The sequence below is a fragment of the Aethalodelphis obliquidens genome, unplaced genomic scaffold (assembly GCF_003676395.1).
Source record: "Aethalodelphis obliquidens isolate GAN/ISIS:26980383/991018 unplaced genomic scaffold, ASM367639v1 scaffold38, whole genome shotgun sequence".
Taxonomy (NCBI): domain Eukaryota; kingdom Metazoa; phylum Chordata; class Mammalia; order Artiodactyla; family Delphinidae; genus Aethalodelphis; species Aethalodelphis obliquidens.
This window is the reverse complement of record NW_020837982.1, coordinates 8195784-8221148: the sequence shown is the minus strand read 5'-3', so window position 1 is coordinate 8221148 and position 25365 is coordinate 8195784. Positions and strand designations below refer to the sequence as shown.

The following is a 25365-nucleotide window of genomic DNA, read 5'->3' as shown; positions in this document are numbered from 1 at the left end:
ATCCCCTGTCAGAGTGCTGTCAGGTTTTATCAATTTGTCTTGTTTAATTGCCCATCTTCTCTATTACCTTGTGACTTTGTAAAAAAACATGTGCCAAGATGGTTTTCTTTACTTTGACACTGGCACTGCATAGGTGCTTAATAAATTTTAATGAATGACTAGGTTATACAGCTGTCTTCCTAGGAGATGAAAACCTTTGAACAAGTCAATGAATGAACAGAAAAATTGCAGTTCAGTTGGTCTTCTATCTAAACAGTAGTATTCCCAGAGCAGTCTTTGTGTGACTTGGGGAGGTACGCGCTGGGGGCTGAACTTTTTCCCCAGGCTAGTCATCTCCATACCTGGGGTAGTCTTAAAAGTACTCTGTATTTCCTGTGACCCCACTCCCGATCTACTGAATTTGGGCGCGCTCTCTCTCTTTAGTTCAAACTGCCTAAGTGATTCTTACGCAGCCAGTTTGGGAGTAATGTCATCAAACACAGTCTGAGGCAAGAGGTGGGTAGGCTGCTGGTTGTGGGCCTGTCCCCTTTCTGCTCCTTGGTTCACTCTCTGGGAATTGAGCCAAAAGAGATGATCTTTAGGCTCCTTCCCTTCCTAAAGTTTTGTGATATATAAAAACCCTTACACTTGGGTATTAGAAAATTATTTATTTTTCCTCATATTTGTAATTGTTTTCCATAATCTTTAAAATTTGTGTGAAATAGTATATTTGCTTTGTAAGTGCACATAGATTTAAAATTCAAATAATATTACAAGACTTACAACAAAAAATAAATTTGCTACCCCTCAGACCCACTCCGCAGACCACTTTCCACTCTTCTCTGTTTACCTCTAAGTGATAATACTGCCATTTCTAGATTGATCAATTATAGACATTGACTGACTTTTTCCTAGGGTAGATTAGGAGTTGCCTCTTTGAGAGCTTTTTTTTTTTTTTTTTTTTTTTTTTTGCGGTACGTGGGCCTCTCACTGTTGTGGCCTCTCCCGTTGCGGAGCACAGGCTCTGGACGCGCAGGCTCAGCGGCCATGGCTCACGGGCCCAGCCGCTCCGCGGCATGTGGGATCCTCCTGGACCGGGGCACGAACCCGTGTCCCCTGCATCGGCAGGCGGACTCCCAACCACTGCGCCACCAGGGAAGCCCTGAGAGCTTTTTTTAAGGTACAGCCTAACTTACACCTCTTTCAAATGAATAGTAGTGATGATTTTTTAAAGCATGTTAGGCTTTACTTTTTGGTTCGGGAATTGTCACTGCAGACTTGCTATACGAGGTGATGCAGTATTTAAAGTAGCTCGTTCAGTAGTTAGTGGTGTTTCCATTTCTGTTTTTACTTTTGTTCATCACCTCATCCTTCTGATAATGTCCTGTTGATTTGCCATGATTTTAATTGATCAATCTTAATTCCTAAGTCAATAAAACATTTGAAACTCATTCTGCTTTTCATGACTCAAAAAAATGTGTAAACAGTTAAAATAGTTTAAACTATTTATCCTATAATTATGTAATTGTGAAATGCAAAGAGGAGGGTGGAGGCAATGCTGACAGTTTTGAGTGCATGTGCAAATTACAGTAGTTTCATTGAATTTTTACTACAGCACTGAGTAGTAGATTCCTGCCCGCCCCCCATCTTACATATAAAGAAACTAAAGCTCAGAGAAATGAATTGCCCATGGTCCCCATAGCTAGTTACTAAAAGGATTTAGATCCCCATTGCTTGGACTCCAGAATCCACTACAGGTGTATATGAATTTTTTAAAACTGTTTAATTGAAGCGTAAGATACATGCCAAGAGCAAAGCATTAGTATAGAACTCAGTGAATTACCAAAATAAAACAGGAATGTAACCATTACTAAGTTAAAAAACAACAAAAAAGGATGTTACCAGCATCCCAGAGGGCATCCCTCATGTGCCCTCCCAATTACCACTCTCCGCCCATTCCTCCAAAGATAACCGTTATCGTGACACCATAGATTGATTTTGCCAAGAGTGTTAGCAGTTTTTGGACATAATTTGAAGCTACTCCTAATTCATATGTCCTTTTACATTTTCTGTTACCACATGTAGAAAATGAGTGCCAGTTTTTCTTTAAAGAGACCCATCAACTCCATTTCTTTCTCTACAGGAAGAAAAAAAGTATAAATTTTGTACAGTCACATGAATTTATTGCTTTGTGTTAAATGTGTCCCCGTTTTAGGTAAATAATTGCAATTTCATGGCTCTTTAGTCCGAGTAACTATGAAGAACTCTTTAAAACCAGTGATTTGTCACACCAGAATAGAAGTGTAGACCTGAGTCCTACTGAAGGGGTTTTGTCTAAATGTAATGCTAAGATTTGAAAAAATATTGCAATAGGATCATTGTAAGTACTGTTTTCCTTTAGCCAGTGTTTTTTAAAACAATATTTGGTTTAACGGTTAGTAGGCCAAATAATTGCAGTATTTTGAAAAAAAATTAGTTTTAGGAATTCTCATCTGATATGTAACTCATGACCACAGTGATCATTTTAGCAGTTGTAAGCAAATTTTCATCTTGCAAGTGCCTTCTCCTTTATTTTCCTAAGAATACTGATTTATACCTGAGATAGCCAGGTTTTTGACTCCAGGCATTTATTTAATGTGGAGTCTCTAGATGAAGGGGAAAAATTCCCTACTGTATGTATGCAGAAGATAGGCTATTAGTATTTAAGTATTTAAACACATTTCTCTTTAAATATTTTTTTATAATTATGAAAAGAGAACACATTTGTTGTAGAATACCTGAAATGTGCAGGAAAGTGCAAAGAAGAGAAAAATCTGATATTTTGTGGTATTTGTCTTTTTATTCCTCATATATGTGAATGTTTTTAATAAAATTAGACTTATAAAATATGCTTCTCAGCCTCCTTTTTTCTGTTAATAATATTTATAATTTGAAAATGCATGTTTAGTATCACATATTTCTTTGAAAACATTAATAGTTGCATAATAACTTCAAACTCTTATGTCACTTTATTTAACCATTCCTTTGTTTTTTAAGTGGGAAGGTCAGTTTTTGAGTTGGGGTAGGGTTAGAGTCATGTGAGTGAACAGGAGACATCCAGGATTCCTCCCACATTTCTTCTTCAGGTAACTAGGATAGATGCTGGTGTCATTTATTAATATAGGGACCATACAAAGGAAGAGCAAATTTGCTCGAAGCTTTGTTTTGGGGATAGAGAATTTGACGTGCCTGTGGGCCACTAGGGAGAAATGTCTGTCGGGCAGATGGATAGTTGAAGCTAAGAAGAGAGATCTGCACTAGAGAGATGAATCTACGGATCACTGGCACTAGATTTTGGCATCAACCACAGACCAAAAATCTGCTGCCTTAGGAGATCCCACGGTGGAGAAGAGGGCCAAGGATAGACCCCCTGGGGAGTGTCAGTGGTCAAGTGTTCGGAGGGATGCAGAGAAGCATGTGAAAGAGACAGAGCACCAGAACTGGAGAGAAGGTGGCATTGTGGTTGCTGAAAGAAGAGAAGAAAAGAGGGATGGACAGTAGTGTCCTGAGTCATGTTACAGAGGTGTGGGAGGAGACCCACTGGCAAGTGTCTATTGGGTTTGACAATTAGAAGGTCATCAGTGAGAGGAGTTTCAAGGGAGTGGTGGGGACAGAAGGAGGGAGTGGCAGGGGAATAGTGGGTGAGGAAATGTGTGTGGTAGATAGAGCTGGAAGGGCAGAGGTGGGTCGGATGTGTGGAAGGAGAGTTTTGTTTTTACTAGGTATAGACCTGGACAGCTTTATGTGCTGATGAGAAGGGCCCAGCTGAAAGAGATTGAAGTTGCTGGAGGAGGGGGGGTTGATGATCAAGCAGAGGACCAGAGGAGAGTGATGGGTTTGGAGCAGAGGTGGAGGGATTAAGCTTGGATAGGAGGGAGATGGTTTCACTGAGAAAGCATAGGGTAGATGGGAGTAGTTGCTGGCACGGTGGGGGTCGGTGGCAGTAGCTCAGTTTTCTCAAGACATTGGCCAAGAATGAGGCAGATTGGGTGGGAGATGGGCTTGAGGGCGGTGTCAAGATTTGGAATATCTGTGGTGGGGAGTAGGGGGTGGCTGGACCGAAGCCCAGAGAATGACCATAGCAGCACTGTGGTTCCCTAGATACGATGATTTATGCATGGTTGCACGAATCCCCACCAAAGTTCCAGGGAAAGGAAGAGAGAAGTCTCTTGACTGCTTGCATCCTCAGGGGAGTCTTCCCTGATGTCGGAAGTTAAATTTCTTTATTATAGGTTCTCATAGCTCTGTTCTTTTCTTCTAGTACTCATTAGAGTTGTAGTTTTGCATTTGGTTGTTGCAATTATTATTTTAATTATAAAAATTTACTTTCCCCGGTTACTGAAAGCTCTGAGGAAAGATATGTCTGATTTTGCTTACCACTGTAGTGTCTGGCACCTCGTAGCTACTCGGTAAATGTTTGTTGAATTTAATGAATCAAATACAGTGGTTCTCGGGCTTCCCTGGTGGCGCAGTGGTTGAGAATCTGCCTGCTAATGCAGGGGACACGGGTTCGAGCCCTGGTCTGGGAGGATCCCACATGCCACGGAGCAACTAGGCCCGTGAGCCACGACTACTGAGCCTGCGCTTCTGGAGCCTGTGCTCCGCAACAAGAGAGGCCGCGATAGAGGCCCGCGCACCGCAATGAAGACTGGCCCCCACTTGCCACAACTAGAGAAAGCCCTGGCACAGAAACGAAGACTCAACACAGCAAAAATAAATAAATTAATTAAAAAAAAATACAGTGGTTCTCAACCTTTTAAATCTGCCCCAGCACACCTGTGGAATATTACTTGCTTTCGTCTGAACCGTTATTGACTGCCCTGAGGCTTCCTGAGGGAGGGCAGGTGTCAGGTAGTGTGGGGTGGTGGTTAATAGATCACAGGCCCCGGAATGAGAATGCCTGGGCTCATATCCCAGCCCCACCTCTCACCAGCTTCGTGACCTTGGGCAAATTCTTAATCTGTGGCCCAGTGTCCTCATCTGAAAAGTGTGGCTAGTAATCGTACCTACCCCATGGGGTTGTCATGAATCTTGCATGGGAGTTCACGGAAAGCTTGTAGAACAGCATGTGATATGTAGAAGTTACTTATTACTGCTAGTGGTTTGAAAAAGCCTCCCAAGTAATTCTGATAATCATTCCTGAGACTCCATATATTAAATATTGGTCTTCAGGGAAACTGGGAAGACATCCCTGGACTGTGATGGCATCCTCAAACAAAACCACTCTTGGTCTTGTAGGAGTATCAATAAGAAATAGTAGGAATGTCACGTGACTACAGTTGACCCTTGAACAACTCCAGGGGCTAGGAACACCTACGTTCCGGCACGGTGGAAAATAAATCTTCGTGTAATTTGTAGCCCTCTGTGACCTTGATTCCTCCATATCTTCAGATTCAGCCAACTGCGGATGGTGTAGTACTGTATGTATTTACTAATGAAACATATCTGTGTGTAAGTAGACCCACGCAGTTCAACCCCGTGTTCAAGGGTCAGCTGTAGTCATTTTGGTAGCCATCCTGGCTGCAGGATGAGGGATGAGTGGATGCTGTCTGCTTTTACACATGCTGTGGTAAACTTGATTTTCTGTCTCCCTTGCAGAGGAGGTGGCCAAGTTGGAGAAGCACTTGATGCTTCTCCGACAGGAGTATGTCAAGCTGCAGAAGAAATTGGCAGAGACAGAGAAGAGATGCACCCTTTTGGCTGCGCAAGCAAACAAGGAAAGCAGCAAAGAGTCCTTCATCAGCCGCCTGCTGACGATTGTGGCCGACCTGTACGAGCAGGAGCAGTATAGGTGAGCTCCTGGCACTGGGCCAGTTTGGGGAAGCAAGCCCTTTTGCTTTGTTCACAGGCTACATTGCAGCTTCTCCTCTTACTGACTTTCTTCCCAAGTTTATTTCTCTCTACTAGTTGACCAGCCTTTAGTCTCTGGAATGTAGGCCCCTTGAGGCAAGATTTTGTCTCTTTTGTTTGCTGCTTATATTCAGTACAGAGTATAGGAGTGATGGTGATAGATAGCATCGCTGGTATAGATAGGAATTAGCTTACAGGTGGAGGGATTCAGAGGGGAGAGGTCGCTTTCTCTTGAGCTGGTCAAAGAGGGCTTCTTGGAACTAGTGGGTAGTGTAGCATGATGGTTGAGGGTGGACTTTGGAGCCGCACAGCCTGTGTTAGAAGCTCAGCTGGCCACTTACTGGCTATGTGACCTGGAGCTATATGACATGCCTCAGCCTCCTAATCTGTAAAATGGGGATAATAATACAACTGTTTACCTTAGGGTTGTTGTGAGGATTAAATTAATAAAATACTGTTTAAGCACTTAGAACAACAGTCTAGCATATAGTAAGTGCTCAGTTTTTAATTGTTATTAAATGAGTTTTGAGGTAAAGGTTAAAGGCTGAGTAGGATTTAATAGATAAAGACAGTGATATTACTAGTAGAGAGAGTGGCTGAGAATAGGCTCAAACATGGGAACATGTGGAGGATTTAGAGGACAGTGAGGGGCCCATTTTAGGGTACATGTCCATGTAGGGGAGCACTGGGAGAGGTGGGTAAGGTAGGGTGGATTGGGGATGCCAAGGTGAGGAATTTGGATTTGATCCTCTAGGAAGTGTGGAACAGTGTTTTTGAGTTATAGGACTATCATAATCAAAGTGGTGTTTTAGGCAGATTAGTCTGGTAACATCGTATAGATGAAATTATAAAAAGGCAAGAGCAGCCATGATGTTGTCGTAAATAGTCCAGACCGGAAGTGATGAAGGACTGAACTGGGATGTGGATGTGGAAAAGAAACATGGACATGAATGTGTGTGGAAGGAAGGATTTGCCTACTAGGGAGAAGGATGATTGGATTAGATGATTAAGTAAAATTTTGAAATTATGACATTTAAAATAGATCAAAATCCAGGATTGCCATCTACCATCTTAATCATTTCTAAAAGAAAAGAAAAAATTAATACCAAAAAAATAGGAAGTACATACTCTGAGTAAAGGACAGGGCTTTCTTTAAATCTAATGGATGTATCTACTTGTAAAATATAGTTCATTGTTTTTTTTTCTTTTCGCCCTCCTCTTTTTCCCATGGACAAGTGAAAACTTTGTTTCCGTTGGCCCCAGGAAGCCTGGCATTTCTATTACAGACACAGCTGTCCCACTGTCCAAGGCTCTTACCCATTAGAATTCCCATAATTTACTTTCTGTAATACGTAACAGTTGATTGCATTCCTTTTTAAAAAATATTTATTTAATTAATTATATTTAATTAATTAATTTTTGGCTGCACTGGGTCTTTTTTGCTGTGCGCAGGCTTTCTCTAGTTGCAGACTGCGAGAGGGGGCTGCTCTTCATTGGGGTGCGTGGGCTTCTCCTTGCAGTAGCTTCTCTTGTTGTGGAGCACGGGCTCTAGGTGCGCAGGCTCAGTAGTTGTGGCTCGTGGACTCTAGAGCGCAGGCTCAGTAGTTGTGGCACACAGGCTTAGTTGCTCCACGGCATGTGGGATCTTCCCGGACCAGGGCTCAAACCTGTGTCCCCTGCATTGGCAGGCGGATTCTTAACCACTGCACCACCAGGGGAAGTCCCTGATTGCATTCTTATACTGTATTCCTTCTAGGAGACTGGGAATGAGACTGGGCAGTTATCTCTTCTGGCCACTTTTTACCTGGTCGGCTATGGTATGATCCCATGGTTCTGGTGGGTCTCTCTTCCTCTTCTAAAACCTGTCCTTTATCAAAAGAAGGCTGAATACCTTTGTTATCTACAATTGATAATCAGATGAGGAATGGAGACTTCAAAGAGGACTTACCTGTTGAGATGGGATAAGTGAAACTGGAATATCAATTTCTGAAGCAGATGCTCTTTTACCAAGATGTGGGGGGGGAATACTTTGTCCCATGAACATGCATTTTGTTGAATTTAAATAGTGTTTTTATGTGTATTTCAGTAATTGGAATAACTGAAGGGTCAGTGTTAAAATTTTTAAATTGAGTGATGTGGAAGAAATTGGTGCATTTGTTTTATTCTTACTTAAGTTCAGGAGGAGGCTTTGGTCCCATAAGACAGTTAAAAATGATGGTTATATGTAGTTATTTACTACCATTTTTTTAGCAAACAAGCTTATAATTTTTCCTATTAAAGTGTTTGATTGAGACACTCTAGCAAGAAGCTCTTTATTTATGTTTCCTCTCCAGTTGTTACATCCTAGCATCCATATTTTAAAAGGAAATGCCTTTAGTTGACTAGGATGAAATTTTTAAAAAATTGCTAGCCTCCTAATTGTTTCTGCATAGAGTCCTCATAGACTTGACCTGTCCAATTTTACATTTTTGAATCATATTTTTAAAAACTATTATTATTAGAGATTAGTGAAATCCTTATATTTATTTCCTTTTGAGATGTTAAGACTACAGAAGAAAAAGTTTTGACTTGACATTCATGAATAATAGTAGGAATTTTATAGAAACATTCATTTTTATAATTTTGTGGCTAAAGTCAGGTTTGTGGCAGAAACAGTAAACAGTGACTGTTCATTTACATTATTAGAATTTAATACTTTACAAATAAATTTAGAGTGTAAAAATTATTTGTGCTTTGTTTTCATTATAATTTTTAAACCTTATCATAGGATGTAATATGAGACAGTTTTATCTTCCATTTAAAATAGAATATCAATTGTATTTCTTCTTTATTGATAGTGTTTTGTGTTAACAGTATTTTCTAATAGTTTGAAATAATAAGTACCCTATTACTCTTTTGATCTAACATAATTAGTTGCAACTTGGTTAGTTCTTTAATAGAAGTAGAATTGATATGCTTACATAATTATAAAGTATGTTCTAGACAGTGCTTTTGTGGGGTAAAATGTGTTTGCATCAAGCGTTGTATAGAAGCAGTATTATGTTTGCATCTCCTTTTAAGTGGATGAGTCAATTCATGTAATAGTTTTTTCTTTCTTTCTCTCTTTTTCTCTCTCCTCCCTCCCTCCCTCCCTTTCTCTCTCTCCTTTTCTTTCTTTCCTTCCTTCCTTCCTTCCTTCCTTTCTCTCTCTCTCTCTCTCTCTCTCCCCCTCCCCCTCGCCCCCCTTCCTCTCTCCCTCTCTCCCTCTCTCTGAATTTAGTTTCTGAAACCTTTCCAGCCTAACAAATTATTTTCAACGGGAATATAAAAATAAAAAGACATGCAGATACAAGCAGGGTGATGCTGATTCGTGCCTGTGGATTGCTGCCAGCGCTGCCATCTGGCACATGCTTGTGTCAGCCCAGTAGGTCACCCTTAGGTTTTTGTTAACTGCCCAGATGCTTTCCCACCTTGACATCTGACATTTCAGAGTTAAAAATAAATAACTATTTGGAAAGCTCTTTTCATGTAGTGGTAAGTCATACATATGGAAACATGTTTGAAAACAAGATTTCTCTCATCCCATTTCTTTATAAATGGTTGAGTAAAAAATGGCCAATAATAGGTCTGAACGTTTCTGGTGAGAACAGGAGTGTAGATACTGGGTTTCATATTCTTGACTGCTTTGTCAAAGCTAATTTGTTCATGGTTTTTGGTTTAACCTTGCTTGAGCATTAATACAGTGTGGAGCATTGCAGCACTGTAGTCTCAGAGCTGTCATCACAATCTTTAATCTTTCTATCTCTCTCTCCTGATGATTAATCTTGATTTTTTTTCCTTCATAAAACCTCTTCTCTTTATATGAATATTAATAATCCTGTGTATTGATAACTTGTAGGTTCACCATCTTGTGGGTGACATTAGGGAGTGTCTTTGAAAGCAGAACATCCCACGTGAACTAAAGCTAGAAGTTAGAAATAGAAAATGTGTCTAGCAACATATTGTAAATATGAGCCATCAGAATTCAGTGGTAGCATAGAGAAATAATTCTGCTGTGATTTTTTTTTCTTTTGCAGATGTATGTTGATCAGTCAATACTCATATATTTATCAGCTGTGAATCCTAGCTACACCTAGTTATAATGACATTTTATATCTGTGGGTATTTTTCTTCATCAGTGATCTGAAGATAAAGGTTGGGGGCAGGCACATCAATGCTCACAAGTTTGTCCTGGCGGCCCGCAGTGACAGCTGGAGTCTGGCCAGTTTGTCTTCCACCGAGGAGCTGGACCTGTCAGGTGAGCCTCTGATGGGCTGGGGACTCAAAACTCCCAGCACAAGAACACTTGGCAGAAGGTTATGGTGTGTAATTTTGAAATATTTGTGGTTTAATGAACGTAGAATACTTTTCTTACAAATTGATGGTGACCATAAACTAGTTAAATAATTAGTGAACCAGTAGGTTGTACTTTGTGGACACTTCTGTTTAATGTCTGGCGGATAAATCATAAATATTTGAGGATTCACAGTATTCTTAGAATTTATAAAATAAGAATATTTATCCAGAAACTCTTTTCATATAGTAGTATGTTATAAATATGGGAGCATGTGTAGAGAAAAATTTTTCTTCCACTCTAAGAAAAAGTCCTGCTGCTGTTCAGTTGCTTAAAATTTAATCATAGCTGCCAAAAGTACTTTTCCTGGTCTATAAGAACTGAATTCAGAAGTAACATTTATTCCAAAGAATAAGAATATTCTTTCTTTAACATCAAAGGATGACCATCGGTCTTTAGGATTTGAATAAGTGCATTGAGCTGTTTGATGTTATTATTTAATTGTTTTATGCCACAGTATGTTGTGTAGAATTTGGGTAAATATGGTGGTTAAGTAAACTTAAAAACATAGTTTTCAAAAGTTGATTTCAAAATTGCATTTTCACTTAGTACTTGCCTAACAGCTGCTTAAAAAAAATAAAAAGAGCAAATTTTGAATTTAATTCTGATATTAATAATCAAGAGAATTATAATGTGGTAAGGAGCATACCCAGGCATTAAGACATGCGTTACTTGCAGAAGTGATTGTGTGGAAAGTCTGATTTATGTCTTTGTTCCAAAGGTTTGCCAATTCAGAAGGTACTGTTTTCCATGTGTAGTGTTAGGAACACTGAGATGGTTATAACACCATCCTTGCCATACAGAGCGCATACTCTGTTGGAGGAAATGGGCTGATAACAAATCATTTAAGGCCAGGGCTGTATATACAGTAGTATAATGGCTTTATGTCTAAGGTACAGAAGAGACTGACTTGGGCTGATAAGGAACGTGTCAGAGGTGGCTAACACCTGAGCAGTGTTGCACAGGTTAAATAAGCATTTATCTCAAGAATTTAGGAGGTAAATTGTCTGATGCTTCTCCACTGTGAGTGAACTCTGTCTCATGATCATTTCTGGGATTTAACCTGAGGTCCGTAATTCATAGCTGTAAACACACAAATATTCATACATGCATATACATGAGCATATGCATTCATGCCTATAACTAAAACATCTACTTGGGAAACGGTCTTTACTGGAAGGACACCAGTCCACATGATTGAAATCTGAACAGTTTTTCTTTTTTAAAAGTAAAGTCTTTTGAAGCCTTATATCTTTGACCCCATATAACACAATTATGAATAACTTTTAAAACCCATTGGATCATGAGGTGTTCTTCACAGTGCATGATAGGATCTTGATTACATGAACAGGTAGTTTTCAAAGACTAGTAGAGATAATAAAATATTGAAAATATTCAACTTTGTTAGAAAAAAGTTTAGAATAAGTTACCACCTTTTGATACCTACAGTATCAAAAATTGATGATCCCGGGCTTCCCTGGTGGCGCAGTGGTTGAGAGTCCGCTTGCCAATGCAGGGGACACGGGTTCGTGCCCCGGTCCGGGAAGATCTCACATGCCGCGGAGCGGCTGGGCCCATGAGCCGTGGCCGCTGGGCCTGCGCGTCCGGAGCCTGTGCCCCGCAACGGGAAAGGCCACAATGGTGAGAGGCCTGCGTACCACAAAAAAAAAAAAAAAAAAAAAAAAAAAATTGATGATCCCAGTAGTTGTGAGGCTCATGGAATTGGTATTCTTGCACATTGCCAGTCACATTGTAAATGGGTATGAAGGATTTAGAAAACAGTTAGACAGCTGAGCTATAAAATAGTCATACTTTTTTTTTTTCACCTCATCATTTGACTTCTGTCAGGTGGATTCTGTTATAGGTAATTCAGACAGTGTAAATGTTTATCATGGTAAATGTAGCTGTGAAATATTGCATACAACCAAAATGAATGAGCGGGAAAAATAAAATATGACTGCTCCCCAGAACAAATCAAATTACGTAAGAACACAGAAAATTGCATTAATTAATTAATTGCAAAATTGCATTAAACATTGCACTTAAAATTTTGCTTTTACTTTTTTAGTACATTAGAACATTTAAGAGCTGCTTTAACACTATCTGTGACTATCTGACCACAAGATTGGATCACTGAGAAGCAGGAGATTTTCTAGAGTTTAGGAAGGTATAATGTTAATGCCTTTAAATGTCCCTGAACATGCCTCCTGCTGTAAATAATCAGCATGGTTTGATCCGGGCTACAAGGTTTGCTTTCAGGAGTGAGCGGCTGCAGAGTCAATGTTTCTGGTGGCTTTGGTAAATCAGGCATCTACTAAGATAGCTGTAGTGGAGCTTATGGTATCTTTTCTTTTTTTTTTTTAAGCGTTTTAAAATTTTATTTATTTACTTTTGGCTGCCTCGGGTCTTCCTTGCTGCGCGTGGGCTTTCTCTAGTTGAGGTGAGCGGGGGCTACTCTTCGTTGTGGTGCGCGGGCTTCTCATTGTGGTGGCTTCTCTTGCTGCAGAGCACAGGCTCTAGGCGCCCGGGCTCTAGGCGCCCAGGCTTCGGGAGTTGTGGCTCTCGGGCTCTGGAGCACAGGCTCAGTAGTTGTAGTGCATGGGCTTAGTTGCTCTGCGGCATGTGGGATCTTCCCGGACCAGGGCTCAAACCCGTGTCCCCTGCATTGGCAGGCGGATTCTTAACCACTGCACCACCAGGGAAGCCCATCTTTACTTTTCTTTATAAAGTTTATCTTTGAAGGGTTCCAAGGAGGTGGTTGCATTTGTGGACCTGTTCATGTTTGTGTGTCTTGTGCAGAGTCCTGCTGAGTTGCCTGGGTGGGCATGGGTGTGATTACCTAAATCTGGGCTTGCAGCAACTGAAACTGCCTGAGAAGCCGGTGTGTTATACGATACCTGGAAGCACTACTGCCCATGGCTGCCTCACGCCTGAGGGAGATTGGAAATAGGCTCTTGTAAACAAGTGTATAAATAGCGTAAAAGCTGTGTTTTAAATGGTTGAACCTTTTCCACACTCATGAACTTAATAAAATCATTTTATGAATTTATTGGTATTTTGTTTCTTCAGAATTAGTCCATTAATATCACAAATGCTGAGTGGCAGGCACTTTTCAAGGTACTAGGGTTATAGCAGTGAACAAAATTAAATTCGTATTTGTATGGAACTTACATTCTTAGAGTGACATCCTAAGTCTCACATTTTCTTTGGAGGTTCTTGTGTAACTGATATTTCTTAAAATTCAAAATAAGCACAACTTTAATTCTATTAATTGTTATAAGAATTTTAGCACATGTTGATGAAGATACAGTAGGCATTATATACCAAGTGTTTAAAATGTATTTGGGTACATGAAAGTTTTCTTAAATCATACCTTGTTCAAAAAAGTAAAATATTGGGCTTCCCTGGTGGCGCAGTGGTTGAGAGTCCGCCTGCCAATGCAGAGGACATGGGTTCGTGCCCCGGTCCGGGAGGATCCTGCGTGCTGCGGAGCGGCTGGGCCCGTGAGCCGTGGCCGCTGAGCCTGTGCGTTCGGAGCCTGTGCTCTGCAATGGGAGAGGCCACAACAGTGAGAGGCCCGCGTACCGCAAAAAAAAAAAAAAAAAGTAAAATATTTTGCGCTTGATATGATGCAGTGACAAAGGCACAATCACTTCTGTAGGATTCTTGCCATAAATGCATGACCTCAATCTAATTATGGGAAAGCATCAAACTAACCCAAATTGAGGAACATTCCACAGAATAACTGGCCAGTATTACTCAACTATGTTAAGGTCATGAAAGACAAGATAAGATTAAGGAACTGTTAGAGATTGGAGGAGACTAAGGAGACATGATAATGAAATGCAGTGTGGTACCTCAATTGGATTCTGGCCCATAAAAAGGACATTACTGAGATAATTGGCAAAGTTTGTAATTAGTTAATAGTATTGTATCGGTCCTAGTCACCTGGTTTTAATAATTGTGCTATGGTTATGTAAGATGCTAATATTAGGGGAAGATGGGTAGAGGGTATACGGGAACTCTACAACTGTTTCGTTAAGTCTGAAATTGTTTCAAAATATAAAGGTCAAAAGTATAAATTTGCTTTTTATTTATCGGTTATTTTAAGTATAAAGATGTTTATAAAGATACTGACTGATCAACTGGGAAGAGAAAGAATATAACTGTTAGCTCAACACAGTACAACAAATCTTGATGCACGATATTTCACTTCTTTATGAAGTAAAGCAGTTTGCTTCAGGCTAAGTGGTTTGTTTATAGCCTCTCTATAGCACTTCAGTAATAGCAGCTGACACTGAGCAGTTCCAATGCTGTAGAATGGCTGTTTTGAAGCTAGAATTTCTTGCATGCTTCCTCCAGCAAAGATCTTATGGTTCCCTGGCATGAGAGTTTATGGTGAGTCATTCAGCTTTCCTGGAATGTGTCCTGTGTCCTGTCAAGCCATTCCAAAAACAGAAAGCATCCTCCTTCCCTCCTTTTCAGTCCAGTTAGGAAAACTACGCACCAAAGCACAGACCTGGGAGGTTGCACTGTGCAGTGGAAGGAGCATAGGGTCCCAGACTCTGTGCTCAGGCACACTAAGGTGCTCCAGCAAACTCACAGGGACAATGGTATCTGTTAGATACCATGTGAACTGCTAGTTCTAGGTTGTTCAGTTTCAGTATTTTGAAGATATCTATGGTGGTTTAAAATATGTCCATAAATTATTTGTTATTCCTCCCTTCAAAGGAGGATCCTGATTCCATTCCTCTTAAGTATAGGCTGACTGAGCTTGTAATTGATAACATGTTACTGCAGAGATAGGTTCTTTGAAGGCATTGTGACTTCTTCCTTGCTCTGTCTTTTGGATTGCTCACTTTGGAAGAAGTTAGCTGCTGTGTCATGAGGACACTCAAACAGCCTTGTGGCCTCCTGCTAACAGCTGAGACCCCCTCCCAGAGATTTTCTTAGAGCTTCAGTTAATCTGTGTTATGTCCCCTTACTCAACCCTAACATGGCTTTTGTGTTTTTCTCTCTAATCTCTGTTTATGCTAAATTTGTCTGTGTGTTGGTTTAAAATAGTCTGTTTTAATAATAATCATAGGAAATTTTTGTATAGCAATTAACATGTGGTGGTAGTTTACAGGTATTAACTCATTTATCTTTAGAATAACACTTTGAGGTAAGTACTATTGTTTATTCCCTCTTATAGATGAGGAATATATGGTCATCTACATATTGAGCAATATATGCTTCCATCTATTGGCTAGTGTAAATAATGTTGCAGTGAATATTGGTGTACAAATCTCTCTTTAGGAGCCTGCTTTCAGTTCTCTTGGGTACATACCCAGAAGTGGGATTGCTGGATCATATAGTAGTTTTATTTTAAATTTTCAAGGAACTGTTTTCTATACGGTCTGCACCATTTTACATTTCCCCCAACAGTGCACAAGGGTTCCAATTTCTCCACATCCTCACCAATACTTGTTGTTTACTGTGTTTTGTTTTGTTTTGATAGAGGCTATTCTACCGGATGTGAAGTGGTAAAGACTTGTTCGTTATGTTTAGTTTGCAGTAGTTTGCTGATGATGTATCTAGATATGATTTTCTTCTTGTTTAGGGTACTCTGATCTTGAATCTAAAAATTTAGGTCTGTCACCAAATTAGGAAAGGACCATCATTTCTTCATTATTTTTCTTCCTTGATCTCTTTCTTTCTGAGACTCCAGTAGTAGACCCTTTGTTACTATCCAACAGGTCTCTTTGAGGCTCTCTCTTTTTTTTTTTTCTCCCAACCTTTTTTTTTTTTTTTTTTCTGTTCTTCAGATAGGATAAATTCTACTGATCTATCTTCAGGTTTACTGACTTTGCACTGCTGTTTTCATTCTGCTCTTGAGCCCACTGAGTATGTTTTTATTATACATATCATATTTTTCATTTCTATAATTTCTATTTCTTATAATTTATATGCTGAAAATTTTTCTTTTAATTTCAAGTGTGTTTCCCTTTACCTTCTGGAGCATAGTTATACTAGATGTCTTCAAGTCTTTCATAAGTTCAGTATCTGGGTCATCTTGACGTTATCTTTTCCCTTGAAAAACGGTCATATTTTCCAAATGTTTTTCTTTATCAAATGATTTTGAATTGTATCCTGGACATTGCCATTATGTTGTGTAGGCTTTGGTCCTGTGTCATCCTCTGGAAAATGCTAAGGCTCCTTAGGTGCAAACTGCAGCTTCTGTTTCACCTTCTGTGGGTGGTGGTCCAAATATCACTTCAGTTCTTAAAGCTGGGCTAGGACTGTTCTGTGCATCAGTGGCTTAGAGGTGAGCCTGAGGCCTTGTGGCTTGTACACAGAATTAGGAGATCTCCTTCTCTGGTTCTCTTCACTCTGGGACTCTCCCCTGACCCTTCAGTGCCCTGGGGGCTCCTTTCCCTGGTTCATCTGACCAGAAAGGTGGAGTTTTTATTGGCGTTTTAGGCATCCTCGTGGTCACTACGGCAGTGTTCCTCCTGGACAAGTCTACCCTCAGGACAAAGCCATAAAGGGAAAAAAAACAATGGAGAAGCTTGTCCAGTGCAATTGCTTCTTCAAGTTTTGCCTCCCCCTACAATTCAGATGCTTTTGTTTATTTTCAGAATCCTCTGGTAGCTGTTTTTGGTACACTGTCTACAGTTTTTAGCTATAATCAGTTACAGTAGCATGGGTTGTCACACTGCCATAACAGAACTAGACCCTGTATACTTTTATTCCTTTTTGACACTGGGATTATTTTGAAGTACGATATGGGGTTTATTTTTATTTCCAAGAAGTTATATTTAAGGGTACATCCTTAAACTGACTAAAGAGGATGTTTATACTGATAAAAGATGCAGTCTATGGGAATTCCCTGGTGGTCCAGTGGTTAGGACTCGGTGCTTTCACTGCTGGGGCCCGGGTTCAGTCCCTGGTGGGGAACTAAGATCCTGCAAGTCCTGCAGTGTGGCAAAAAAAAAAAAAAAAAAAAGATACAGTCTATCATGATTTTTAAATTTTATGAGCTAAAAACTTTTTGTAAAGGGCATGAAGAAAAAAATAGTTGGAAACTCAAAGACAAACCAGAGTCACAGTAGGAGATTCAAAACACCTTTCTCAGATTTGACAGATTGAATGGAGGATTTAAGTAACAAAATTAATTTCCTCAGTATACTTCATTTAATGGCTACTTGTGTACAGATAAGTTTATTCCCATTCTTTCCAAATGTCTTATAAAACATTTATCTGAAATCAGACCAAAAAAAAAAAAAAAAACCCAACTAGGTCACAGAAAATTTCAAGTTCTCCAAAAGAAAATTTCAAGTTTTCCAAAGCATGACAATATGCATCGTGGACTACAGTGAAGTCGGAAGGTTAGGTGTTACCTTCTTTTCATCCTTGCAGTCACAGATTTTTACCAGCTTCTGCGCTGGGCCTGATGAGAGGGTGACGGCTTCTAGCAGCAGATATACCAGGCAAGTCATGGATGCCAACTGGTTTCACTTCTCAGAGTCTAATCTTTTTAAAGGTAATTTCTGGTTTATGGGGTCATCTGACTTTTATAGCCACTTGCTTACGTAGATTGGAAGCAGATAGACTGAATCGCTTGCCTAAAAGTACACAGTTGGAAGCACATACCCTTCTGGTTCATTGTTCTCTGCCCACCTTATACCACGGGCTGCTTAGTCTGAGTCTCAAAATGGATCTATTCTCAGTTTATTTCGGAGATTAAGGGAAGAGTCAAGGCAGGAGTGGGAAAATTTGGCGATCACTTGGATCTTATTTTATTTGAAATTTTGAGGGCTTCCAGGACGTCCCTGCTGATGTGGTTTTTAAGAAAACTAAAAAAAAAAAAAAAAGAAAAGAAAACTAGATTTTGGTTTATCAACCGTACAGGTCAAATTTATTTGTTTGGACAATTGGGGTAAGAGTTATTAAAGGAAACCAGCCAAATTTTAAAACAAAATTAATTAAACTACCACAGAGAAGATATTTGAGGGTTGTGGTGTTGGGGATGCTCTCATCATTAGGCATAAGCTATCTTTCCAAGATAAGGCTGTATGAGCCAAGTAGTGGTGTACGGGCAGACCTCGGAGATATTGCAGGTTCAGTCCCAGACCACTGCCATCAAGAGCAAAAATTGTAACAAAGTGAGTCACATGAATTTTTTGTTTTCCCAGTGCATGTAATGCTATGTTTACACATAGCCTATTAAGTGTGCATTGCCATTATGTCTAAAAAAACAATGTACATACCTTAATTTAAAAATACCTTATGGCTAAAAATTTCTAACCATCATCTGATGACACAGGGTTACCACAAACCTTCAATTTGTGAAAAAACACTATCTGCAAAGTGAGATAAAGTGAAGTGTAATAAAATGAGGTCTGCCTGTACACAGCTTTGGCATTTTTGGTGACTCTGGACAAATTGCATGGCCTACATATTTTTTCTTTTCATTAGGAGACTACTGAGGCATTAAACCCAGTTTACAAAGCTAGCTTAGAATTTCACTGTTTCAAGATCTACTTTGTATACCTTAGACAGCTTAGTTGAAGTACTTCTTCAAGTAAATTGTTTAAAGAAATCAAATTAGATTTTCATCTGATTTTAAAATGTTTTTTTCTCTCTTAAGACATTTACAAAAGTATTATTACTACATTGGCAGGTAAGAGAGAAAAGAAAAAAAAAATAGACCTTAACCTAATCACTGTTAGCATTTTGATGCATTATTTTTCACTGTTTTTTTCCCCGCCAATTACACCTTTTTTTTTCTCCTTTTACTATCTGGCTACTTAAGGGGGTGATGGTGAATTAATGTGGTTGCAAGTTAATCAGGGGCCTTCAGTTTCACTCACTTGACATTACTGTCTTCAACCCTCTCCTCCCCACTAGAGTTGGAAGAGAGGGGTTAGTAAGAACCATTCAGTTGTTGCCTAATTACTAAGTTAATGGGATGTTCCTGTTGCATGTTCCACCTTTCCTAGGTAATCAAGAATTGAGTATAGTTTCTTAAACCTTAGCAAGCATCAAAGTCACATGAAGGACTTGTTAAAACACAAATGCTGGGCCCCACTCTTATAGTTTCTGACTTAATAGACCAGGGTGGGCCTGATAATAAGACTTTCTCACACTTTCCCAGATAATGCTGATTCTGTTAGCCCAGGCCCACAGTTGAGAACTATTGGTGTGTAGACCATGATTTTTTGAGTGATCCTCTGACCATCACTGACCTCCTTCTGATAACCAAGAGTTGATTTTAGTTGAAATCATAATTTAGATATTTTACATTATGATTTTCATCCCAAGCATTTCCCCGAGTTGCTGTAAAGCATTTTAACTGAAAAAACTACACAAGTAATGTATGTTCATTAAATAAAAATCAGCGAGAAAAGAAGCTAAAAGAAAAATTAGTTACAAATTCCTCCAGGTCAATACTTTTAGTGTATATCTTTCCAGTCTCTCAATAGATAGACAGACAGACAGATGGACAGTCTTTCTGTGGTCATACCACCCAGAATGTCTTCGATTTTGTCTGATCTTGGAAGTTAAGTAGGGTCGGACTTGGTTAGTACGTGGATGGAAGACAGACACAAAACTGTGTGTGTGTGTGTGTGTGTGTGTGTGTGTGTGTGTATGTGTATACACACACATATATACACAGACAAATATATCTAACAAAAGTGAGATCATTTAATACATGTATTTTTAGTTATGTAGTTTTTTTACTTGCTATGTAGTGAATATCTTTTTATGTTGAATATAGATCTAAATAATTTTAATTGATGCAACATTTTCCAGTTTATACTCTAATTTATTTAATTAGTTCTCTTAAGAGTTTTGCTCCAGTTTTTCATTATTAAAAATAATACTGCATTGACTATCTTATGTTTCTCTGTATTTGCTTAGTTATTTTCTTAGGATAATAATCTACATGTATGATTGCTGTGTCAAAGGTTATGCACTTCCCTGGCAGTCCAGTGGTTAAGACTCTGTTCTTCCACTGCAGCACAGCCAAAGGAAAAAAAAAATGTTATGCACTTCTAAGAATCTTTGCTAGTCTGAGAAACAAAAAAAGTATTCTAGTTTAAGTTTATATTTAATTATCAGTAAGGTTTATTGGCCATTTTATTTCTTTGTGAATTACCTGTTTATATCCATTGCTGATATTTCCATTGAGTGTCCATCTTCTCATTTTTATTTGTAAGATCTTTTTATTAGAACGTAAACTCTTTGCCATATGTTTAAAATAGTTTCCCCCAGTTTATTTGACTTATATCTTTTTTTTTGCGGTACGCGGGCCTCTCACCGCTGTGGCCTCTCTCGTCGCGGAGCACAGGCTCCGGACGCGCAGGCCCAGCGGCCTTGGCTCACGGGCCCAGCCACTCCGCGGCATGTGGGATCTTCCCGGACAGGGGCACAAACCCGCGTCCCCTGTATCGGCAGGCGGACTCTCAATCACTGCGCCACCAGGGAAGCCCTGACTTATATCTTTAATAGGTTCATTTTCCCCACCTGCTGCCCCGTGCAGAATTCTTAACACTTTTCTGGAGTCAGATGGTACCCAAAATGCTTAATTACCATTTTTAATGCCTGTGTGATATTTCTTTGAGTGGGGTCTACCAGAATTTAGTTTATTATCCTCAACTTTTAGGGGTCCTCGAGAAGGCCTGAGTGTGTCATCTGTGCTTTGTTTTCAAAGTTTTTCTACTTCTTTTCTTTAACCAGATGCTAACCCTGAGGTGACCATGACAATGCTTCGCTGGATCTATACGGATGAGTTGGAGTTCAGAGAAGATGATGTGTTCCTGACTGAGCTGATGAAACTAGCTAATCGGTTTCAGCTACAGCTCCTTAGGGAGAGGCAAGTCACAGCAGATATATTCAAGCACCTCAGATGGTGGTGGCTGAGCTTTAATTATGCCAAGCTCTGGGAAAACAGCTGCTTCTGCTAATGTAAATAACTTTTGCAAGGTGTTCTTTTAAACGCAGTAGTGGGGAGAGAATTTTATCTCCCTTGCTTTGTGTTATCTTGTAAGCTAAATTTTGCCAAAGCTTTTAGGTATTCTCTGTTCTTTCACTGGTTTATTACCTGAGATTACATAGCTGTGTGAACTGATGAACTGAATATGAAATAATATAATCCAATGTCCAACGCCTCAACTTTCCCTCCTATACCATTTCCTTTTGACATTTTATTCTACTTTCTGATATATCTACTTAGAAGGAGTTCTTGGTCATATTCTCTTGTTAGAAACACATTAATGACTAAATTAGTACATGAGAATCTGCTTCAGTAAGTTTCATAGTGTTTCTGAGGTCTCACTTCATTTGTTAACTGCTTTTTAGGTTCCAAGGAGATAGCCTCCTATGTTTTTTATATTGCATTTTCTCTGTTGCTCTCCCGAGTTGGCCTTTATAACAACAGAAAACAAAACGTTCACCAGACGATATCAAGCAAAATGCCCTTTAGTTTTTGTTGGAGATATGGCCCTTGGTAGTCAGCTTGGTAGATGGAGCGTCTTTTTATGTCACTTAGTAATCTTCTGTATTCTGCATGCGTGAAGGAATGGCTTTTTTCCTGGGTGGGTGGAGAGGTAGTTTCAGCTATCAAGAGGCATTCCACTTGTTGTGTTGCCCTCAGTGAGTCAAGAGAGACCTTGCTACGAGAGCTGCTTGTTCTGTTTTCTTTATGAGGCTGATGTTTCCCCTGAGATGGCCCACTGGGCCCCACATGAGACAAGTACACAGGTTACTCCTGACTGTCTGTGATTGATGTGGGCTTGAGTGCATTTTAATATCTAAATCCAGTAAGTAAAAAAAAAATCAAACAAGCAGGTCTGAGGTTTGTAGGTACATACAGTATTAGGTTAGCAAAGATGACTTTACTGTCAGGGCCTTTCTTTGGGTGAGTTTTTGAATCATCTGAGAGTGAAATGAGAATAATTTTAATTAGATTGAGTGTGATTTATATCTACTTTTTCCCCCCCAGATTTCCTGAGCTTTTTCCCATTGACCTTGTCAAACTTGCTTGTAATTTAAATTGCTTTGATAAAAGTGCCCTGCAAAAAAAAAAAAAAAAAAAGTGCCCTGCAGTTTGGAGTAGTTTAGATAATTGTAATCTGTGTAATGGATTCTTTAATTAGAATGTTTGTTGTTTATTGACTGATTAGGCTTCATAACTGTCAACATGACCAGATGCTCAATGTTGTATTGTTGGATGTGGGCACTAAGTTTATCTGTCATGGCTTTGTTAAGGGCTGGGATGGAAGAGACCCAGTAGCGGGTTCAATTGTTGGCTTTTGAAAGGTCACAGAGCGCCCACTGCTGTCTGCAGGAGAAATTACACATTTGAAATAGTAAGTGAAAGGGCCCCAACACAAGTGTGTGCAGTTAAATGTGAAGCCGGTGTTGATCATTTTTGTAATGTAGGGGTCTTGGTGGTTTGGGAATGCTATCACCAGTTTGATGAAAAGGAGGTTTTGGGCATAAGCATTATCAGGAAAATACTCTTAAAAAAGGAGAGAATTAATGGTGTATGCTAACAACTGACAGTTTGTATAATTTTTTCCTGATTATTAACTACATATTCAGTTCATGGTATTTAGAAAGTATAGAATGATATAAAGAAAAAAAGTAAATCGTCTGTAATTCAACCACTGTTAACCTTTTGTTGTTCATTCTTTCAGTAACTTTTCTGCCTTATGTTCATACACGGGATTGATAAAAAACTAGACAGGAGTTTGTGGGACGCTTGAGTATATGCTTGACTTTGTACTTTAAAAATTAGGTTTATCATTTTTGTGCATCTGTGTCCTTTTTGTACTCTAAAATTAAAAACGTATATTAACAGCAACAAAATCCCTTTAGAGGAAAGTTAGTCTGCCTTGCTACTTTTCAAAGAGAAGATATGAACTGAGAATCTGAGTTTTTAGATATAATTACATGTTCTTCAGTTGTGTAAATCATGTCAGTTACTATTTATAGGCTATCCAAATAGTGAATGGCACTCTGGGGATCCCAGAATTTAGTGAAAATGAAGTGTCTGCCAGTTGTAACAAAACATCTGTCTTCATGAAACATAGTTGAGTATCTTGATACAGTGTATTTTGGCAGTAGTAAGGAGGGGAATAGAATTTTCAGACTCTCAGCATTTGTCTGTAAAAATGCTTTGTAAAGTCAGTACTCCCTGAGATCACACCATGTTTTAGGACATTAGGATATTTGTCATTGTAAAAGTGGTAAAAGTTTCACATACCTGAAAAGAGGACTTTTCTCCTGAAATGCTCTGATTTGATAGCCTGGGTCAGAATAACTTCAAACATTGCTGTCAGTCTGCTAGTAGTTTGGGGAAACTAGTGGTACAGACAGCAGAGTCTCAGAAATAGAACATTGTTATTCATTATTATAATAACTTATTTAGATATTGTGACAATTTGAGTTAAAAGTGCCCTGGGGGAGATGCTTCTTCACACCAAGCTGTGTAGCTTAAAAACAAAGCTCTTAAGCACAGGTGTTGGAATAAAATGGGTACCTGCATTTACTGCCAGATGGAGAAATGACTCCACGATTATTCTTGCTCCTAGCCTAAGGTCTCATTTGTGAGGTTTAGAAAGTTTGTTCCCCCTTCTTCCCAGGGCTTTCTCATGACTTTCCTCCTCTCCTCCCTCATCTCCCACTCTCCACTTGGTATCCAAACCTCACCTGTTAGAATTGGGAGTTATCCACTAGCCAATCAGTTATTCTTATTTATAGTAGTACTGAAACCCATTCTTATTAGTTATTAAATTATGCAGCTTCCTTGAGAAGGACCTCAGCTTTCAAGCAAGCATACCTCCTATGTACCTCAGACTGTGCAAGGCTTACATAGTTTTCCTTTATCTTGGAAAACACACAGAGATCCCCTAAACCTCTGAGATAGAGTAATGTCTCACAGGGGAGGAGGTGGGGTCACAGGGAGCTTGTGTAGTTTGGCCCCTCAAATTCCGTGGGCCTCAACTCAGGTCCTTCTCACCTCATGGTTCACTTTGCATTCAGCACTGCATGCTGCCCTTGTGATTAGAACATGGTTTTTGTGGGAGCTGGGGACAGAAGCAGCAGTGGGGTGTCAGGGAATACCTGATGCCACATTAGGCCTCTCGACTGCCCTTGGAGGTGAACCTGATTTGTAGGGAGATGTTCAGGCAAAGGAGATGGGAGGGCCGTGTCACCTGCCTCCTTCCCCCGGGCCCTGTGCTGTGGAGACCCACCAAGGTTTCCAGGAATTCTGGGGCAGTGGAAGTGTGGGCCTTCCCAGTGCTACATCTTCTAGTCTAGGACATGCGTGTGCCTGCTTTGTGCTGCCAGAGGCCTGCGTGCAGCCCTCTCTTCCCTGACGTAGTTGGGGCTCTCTTAGTGATTGTGAGAGTCTTGTTATTGTTGCTGTTGTTGTTGTCATGTTGTTACCAGGCTCTATGGGACATCCGTTGTAGCCAGTTCTTCTCTGTCTGGTGTACTATAGTTTGACTCTTAACTCAGTTGTTTCTATACATGATAGATTTTTAAAGTGGGCTTTCTAAAATCAGCTTTATTGAGTTATAATTCTCATACCATATAGATCACCATTTGGGGAAGACTTTTAAGGAGGTGTTCATTTATTGAGGCATAGAGCCTCATATTTGAAGTGATTTCTAAGCCACACTGGTTGCGTGACAGAGTTATGCTTGTGGGAACTGCAAACGTGTCCCATACAATTAAACATCAAAGGACTGAATTTGATTTATTGCGTGTTTGATATTACAATTGCCTGTGTGCTATGATTACTGAGTTTCACGTGATTACTTTCAAGGCAGTTGGGGGGTTAAGCTTAACATATTTATTTACAGATTATTTTGGTTCTGACCAGAATGAGCAATATAATAATGAAATTCTAGGACTTATAAAATACAGTGGGCTTCCCTGGTGGCGCAGTGGTTGAGAGTCCGCCTGCCGATGCAGGGGACACGGGTTCGTGCCCCGGTCCGGGAAGATCCCACATGCTGCAGAGCGGCTGGGCCCGTGAGCCATGGCCGCTGAGCCTGCGCGTCCGGAGCCTGTGCTCCTCAATGGGAGAGGCCACAAAAGTGAGAGGCCCGCGTACCGCAAAAAAA

At 39.8% G+C, this 25365-nt stretch overlaps 1 protein-coding gene across 8 annotated transcripts in view; it reads left to right on the top strand.

The window, feature by feature from the left end:
* ANKFY1 (ankyrin repeat and FYVE domain containing 1) overlaps positions 1–25365 on the top strand; it is a 78545-nt gene that overhangs the window by 11544 nt on the left and 41636 nt on the right. For 7 of the 8 annotated variants that reach the window (XR_003438004.1, XM_027130739.1, XM_027130738.1 and 4 more), the window contains exons 2-4: positions 5617–5809; positions 10026–10144; positions 20966–21101. Coding sequence is in view for 6 of the 8 variants with exons in the window: in XM_027130739.1 (XP_026986540.1) it covers positions 5617–5809; positions 10026–10144; positions 20966–21101 (448 nt within the window). In the remaining 2 variants the exon portion in view is untranslated. The other variant, XM_027130741.1, reaches the window with a different exon arrangement.